General features: G+C 52.9%; 1 protein-coding gene across 1 annotated transcript; it reads left to right on the forward strand.

Moving 5' to 3' along the window:
* Nucleotides 1-281: 281 nt before the first annotated feature.
* On the forward strand, nucleotides 282-1,324 carry LOC136138431 (basic proline-rich protein-like). Its single transcript, XM_065897111.1, has 2 exons — nucleotides 282-778; nucleotides 883-1,324. Exons 1-2 carry the CDS (start codon nucleotides 282-284, stop codon nucleotides 1,322-1,324), a joined length of 939 nt encoding a protein of 312 aa, XP_065753183.1.
* Nucleotides 1,325-6,297: the final 4,973 nt, after the last annotated feature.

The following is a 6,297-nucleotide window of genomic DNA, read 5'->3' on the forward strand; positions in this document are numbered from 1 at the left end:
GTGCACAGATGAGAAAGCAAACTTGCGTTTCTCCGCGTCCCTCGGGCTTCACCCGCAGGCGCTTTGGACCAGCAGCCCGTTCACACGGAACGGCGGGCAGCGATCGTCAACCCGGGCCTTGGAGTGGACGTTGGCCGAGGTCCTGGTCCCGATGGCACCCCCTGGTAGCAGCCTGTCCACTTCGGGTTCGCTGCCTGTGTTTTCTCATTTTCGTTTCTGAACAAAGACATGGACCCGGGCACACAACTTGCCAACACCTAAGGGGCCGGAAACTACGGAGAATGCCCGGGGGGAACTTAAGCATTCGCGGGGGCCCGCGGCGGGGCTGTGGGGCGACCGGGCCTGCGCCGGACAGAGGCCCGCGACCCCCTCCCGAGACCCTGGCCCCGAATTCGCGGCCCCGAGATCCTCTCCTCGCGAAACCCGCCCGAGACCCCGGCCTCGAGACCCTCGCGCCGGAGACCCCCGCCCCGGAGCCCCAGGCCCTGAGACCCCAGTCCTACGAACCCGGCCCCAGAGACCCGAGCCCGGCGACCCCCGGCGCCGACCCCGGAGACATGGGCACTCCGACGCCGGCCTCTCAGCGCCCCTCAGCCTTCAGCCTCAGGGCCCCGGGTGACCCCTGCCCTGCGGAGGTCCCCGCCCGGCCCGGCCGCCCTAGGCTCGCGTCCGGCACCACAGTCCCCGGGAAACGCGAGCCGCCAGAGGCGCGGCAGGACGCCGGGCCGGAGAAGGGAGGAAGCGAGGGAGAGGGCGTCCGCCGGCCGGGCAGCGAGCCGTACTGACCGTAGCTGTCGTCCTCGTCCATGGTGCCGGCGCCGCGTTCCGCGCCGGGTTCGCCGCTCGCCCCTGGACCCTTAGCTCCTGGCCCTGCTCGCCCAGCGCGTCTCGGAGCCCCGCCCCCGGCTCCGCGCCCGCCACCCGCCCCTTGCCTCCCGCGGGGCGCCCCGCCCGCCGCCTGCGCGCCCCGCCCGCCGCCTGCGCGCGCGCACACACACACCCCAGCACGCGGCTGCCTCCTGGCCCGCGCCTGCGCACGCGCCCGGCCAGGCCCGCGGCCCCGCCCTCGCCGCCCGCGCGCCCACCCTTCGGGCTGCGTCCTGTAGCCTGCCCGCGCCTGCGTACGCGCTCCCGCTCAGGCCCCGCCCCTCCGACTGGCCCCTCGACCCGAGGCCCCGCCTCATACCACGCCCAAGCCCGAGGCCCCGCCCCGGCCGCCTACAGGGGCGCATCGGGTTTCGGATTTCTCAAGGGCGGCAGAGGCCTAGGGTACAGCACGGACTCTGGCTGCCCACAAAAGCCCAAGGTCGTGTCCGGCCACTGAAGGGCAGGGTGGTCCTCGCTGACGTCAACCTCGCAGGTCCGGCCCTCCCCAGACTGCCAGAGACGGCCGGTCCTTGGTCAGAGACCAGAGCATTTGAATTCATTATTTCTGAGGTCTGAACCTTAGCACCGTGAATGTCATGAGCTCACTGCCTTTATACTTCCTTTTATTTGTCCTCTGAATTTACCCAGATCAAATTTCAAAGAGAGGCACCTCATCTCCCAGCATTTCAGGATTTGGGTGACCTTGATTCCTGGGCCTCTTAAATTTACACGTTTCTAGACTGTGCCTTACATGTTTTATTTGTCCGCCCTGGGCGGACCAAGCCCCTCCCACTGGTAAACTGAGCTGCCCTTCGGGGAGCATGAGCAATAGCTCTTCACCGGGAGGTGGGCACCTCTCCAATTTTTAATTTAGAAAAATCAAGGAAAATGCCACTTTTCCTAGCCACTTCTGGATGCATACACTCTGTCTTGGTTTGGTGCTACCCCTAAAAATTATAAGTGCCTCAGTTGGAAGGAATCTCAGGATCACATATCACACAGGGATGGTCCAAGACCCCCCTGGGGGGTCATAACCCTGGACACCTAGCCAACGTGCTGTACCCAGGGGCTGCTGGAGAAGAGCTCAGCCCAAGGACCTGGCAATGTCCCTGGCAGTGTCTCCATCAGGGGGAGTTGTGACCCTCCTCAGCAGCCTATTGGGTGAGCCCTAAAATATGTCTCCCAAGAGACAACAAAGAAAAGTAATTTCCCCTCATGGAAAAGGAATAAATGAATGATGAAACTCTAGGCTTTCTTTCCAGATCTGCTTCCTATTAGCCTTGTGACCTGGGCAAACAGCTCAGTGCCCTGGACCTGTTTCCCACCCACACAATGGAGCCACTGCCTATAAAATCCAGGCTTCTACCCAATATTGATCTCTGAAGTGACAGATCTGTCATTGTCTTCCTCTTGACCTCTGCACATGGATGGAGGGATGGATAGATTTCAACACATCACCCTAAGGGATCCTAATCTTTACATTCCATCAGGGTGCAGCTCTGGCCCACCCTTCTGGTGGCTAAGAATATTGTACATTCACAAACAAACATCCCTCTTACTCCGCTGAGCTGTCTGACCCAGCCTTTGGTGGAGAAGCTTGATGTCTCCGGAAAGTCTAAGAAGATGGTCTCCATTTCCTTAGGCAGGTGTTTCTTTCGAACAGTTCCAGAAATTAGACACTTCCCTTGTATAGATTGTTATCTTACTCCTAAAAGGTTGATTCTGGTGGACCTAGCCGTTTAATCTTCACTGATTTCACCTAACTCTTGCTCAATGACCAAAACTTGGGAAGAAAAGCAATTGAGGCCACAGGTTAATTCTCACTATGATCTGAACTCCCAAACCCAGTACCTTTGGATGGGAAGGAATACGGGTGTGAACGCTAATCACTTCAATTAGCCTGGTACTTAACTGTTTACAAATTCCCCTAACTTACATTATTTCATTACAGCAGTGTTTTCCAATGGCAGGTCCTGACTCTGAATGGATGAGAAACCAATCACCATTGGATGAAAGTAAGATAGAATAAGACAGAATCAGTGTCCATCACATACCATAAGGATAATGTTTGTTTTGGTTGTAGATGAACGCACTGGGTAGGGATGTAAAATGTACCTGACTGCAAGTCACTGTCAAAGACCCTCTGTTAGCTCACACTCCTGGCTCCGGGGCTTTGGTGAGCTGTTATCTCCATATTGCAGATTTGGAAACTGAGGCCCACAGAGGTCACAGTGTAGAATGGGAGCCACCAGGTCAGCTTCACTTGCTACTTGTGTCCTCAACCCCTGGAGCATAGCGAGACCTCAAAGGGAGAGCCAGAGGCAGGGAGCAGAGGAGCTGAGAGGGCACTGGCCGTGGGTCTGGAATCTGCTGGTCTGCTACTTACCCCCAGACCTCTTCCCCCACGTCAAGAACTTTGAAAATGGGTCAGGGACTTCCCTGGCGGTCCAGTGGTTAAGACTTCGCCTTCCAATGCAAGGGGTGCGGGTTCGATCCCTGGTCAGGGAGCTAAGATCCCACATGCCTTGTGGCCAAAACACCAAAACATAAAACAGAAGCAGTATTGTAACAAATTCAATAAAGACTCTTAAAAAATTGTCCACATCAAAAAAAAAAAAATTGAAAAGAAAAAGAAAATGGGTCGGCGCTCCCTGCAGGCCTCTCACTGTGGTCTGTTGTTTTTAGTGGTTGATCCGCCTGACGAACGTTTTTTTTAAGTTAGTGCCTCCCTTCTGTCATCCTTGCCTTACATAATAATTTCAAAAATTAGAATGAATTAGGAAGGTTTTTGAGCAGAGGTAACCCAAAATATTTTTTTTTTCCTGTGCTTATACTGTGATGTTTAAAACTTTTTCAGAAACAGTATTCAAAAAGGGACAGGTTACTGGGTCCTGTCCCTTTCCTACAAGGGAGCACCCACAGGCTTTTAAAAGATTGAGCCTGGGCTTCCCTGGTGGCGCAGCGGTTGAGAGTCCGCCTGCCGATGCAGGGGATACAGGTTCGTGCCCCGGTCCAGGAAGATCCCACATGCCGCAGAGCGGCTAGGCCCGTGAGCCATGGCCGCTGAGCCTGCGCGTCCGGAGCCTGTGCTCCGCAACGGGAGAGGCCACAACAGTGAGAGGCCCGCGTACCACGAAACGAAACAAAACAAAACAAAAGATTGAGGCTTATTTCCGCATTTACCAACGTGAGACTATTCCCAAGCTGTATGAAGTGGAAAAACCAAGGACAGAACAGGGGTATATAATATATTTCCATTTCTAACAAAAATACATCAACATGTGATGTACATTTACATTGTATGTTCAGCCATTTGATAAATATTTGTCGGGGGCAGGGCGCAGTGCCGTGCCATGCGCTGTTCAAGATGCTGAGGACACAGCAGCGAAGAGAGCAGCTGGAAAGCCATGCCATCTCGGGACTCCCAAACTAGTGGGCAAGCGTGGACTGTGGCTAACAGGGCACACAGGAGACTGGGGGCCTCCCTGCCTCTGGGAGGAGAGCCAGTTGCCAGGGAAACAGGAGTGGGAGACTCTTCATTAAATACCCTTCAATACTCAAAGGGGTTGAATTGTGAACCCAAAAACCTAACCTCCAGTACCTGTGAATTGTGACCTTGTTTGGAAGTAAGGTCTTTGCAGATGTAATCAGGTTAAGATGAGATCATTAGGGTGGCCCAAATCCAATAACTGGTGTCCTTCTAGGAAGAGGAGATTAGGACACAGAGACACATAGAGAAGGCCATGTGAAGATGGAGGCAGACACTGGAGAGGCCGAGCAATGCCTGGGTCACCAGAAGCTGGAAGAGGCAAAGAAGGATTCTTCAGAGAGAGTGCAGCCCTGCCAATACCTTGATTCCAGACCTCCGGCCTCCAGACGTGAGAGAACAAATTTCTGTTGTTTTAAGCCCCCCAGCCCATGGGACTTTGTTATAGCAGCCCTGGGAAATACACAGCTTTTAAATTAAACACAATATGCCATGTATTACCTATTTTATTTTTTTAATTGAAGTATAGTTGATTTACAATGTTGTGTTAGTTTTGGGTGTACAGCGAAGTTCAGTTATTTATATATATATATATATATATAAAATGTATATATTCTTTTTCATATTATTTTCCATTATGGTTTATTATAGGATATTGAATACAGTTCCCTGTGATATACAGTAAGCCCTTGTTGTTTATCTATTTTATATATAGTAGTGTGTATCTGCTAATCCCTAAACTCCTAATTTATCCCTCCCCCAAGCCCTTTCCCCTTTGTTAACCATAAGTTTGTTTTCTATGCCTGTGAGTCTGTTTCTGTTTTGTAAATAAGTTCATCTGTGTCATATTTTAAATTCTACATATAAGTGATATCATATGATATTATTACCTATTTTAAATTAATGTTTTAAATAAGAATTTTAGAGGGGGCTTAGATATAAGATACCATGGTAAGGGACTTTACTATTACCTCTCTGTTCTTCCTTGTGCCCATATTTCATCTGGTTCCTTTTTCTAAAACAAATGATTCTACTTCCTTGCCTTTCTCTTCTCCCATCAAGATGAGTGAGACAGCAGGGGGCCAAGTGGGCAGCGCAAACTGGAGGGTCTCGTGAGAAAGGGGAGGACGGTGTCCCCTCCCTGCATGAGCACTGACACCCCCTCCATGTGCAAAGGGAGCAACTCACCCCGCACATGCTGAAGGAACACGGTCCCCTGAGGCCAACAGAACCACAGGAAGCACCACGTCCTAAGGCCTCCCATCCATACAGAATTATAAATGGCTACCCGACACGCCACTACTCAGAGCTCCACCAAGGCCAGGGAGGGACAGTTACCTCAGACAACACCTGCTTCACAGAAGAGGAATGGGCTCAGCTGGGCCTGCCAGCCTCACCCTCCAACTGCTACGTGAACCCTTCATTCTCCCTGAGACCAAGGTGAGAGGCTGACGAGGCTGTCCAGCGGCGCTTCCGGAAGCCAGCCTCTGAGCCCTCCCCATGCAGGTTTAGACAGGTGTCCTCAGTAATACAAGACAGGGCCTGGGGGCAGCCCCTGCCAGCCCCGCCAGCCTCTCCAGCCTGCACTCGGGAGGGAGGTGGTGCTGGGGAAGGAAGCGCGCTTGCAGACGCAAACCGAGCCGCTCACACGGGCCGAGGCTGGGGCATTGTCTTGCTTTGAAAACCCCCAGATTTTATTCTGCTAAAGCTTGCAATTTCTTCTGTGTGTGAATGGCACTTGAAGTCTGTTTGTAATGGATCTTGATTGTGTCCAGCTGTCACAAACGGTTCCCCTGCCGCCCGACAAGACAGCTGGCCACGTGCCACACAGTCCAGGCTTTCACTTCAAATAGAGGAGCTAATGCTTCAGTTCCCGCCAGACCTGCCAAAATATTTTCACTTGTGAAAACAACAAAGGTGGGGGGGATGGGGGGTGGGGGCAG

Source organism: Phocoena phocoena, chromosome 19 (assembly GCF_963924675.1).
Source record: "Phocoena phocoena chromosome 19, mPhoPho1.1, whole genome shotgun sequence".
Taxonomy (NCBI): Eukaryota; Metazoa; Chordata; class Mammalia; order Artiodactyla; family Phocoenidae; genus Phocoena; species Phocoena phocoena.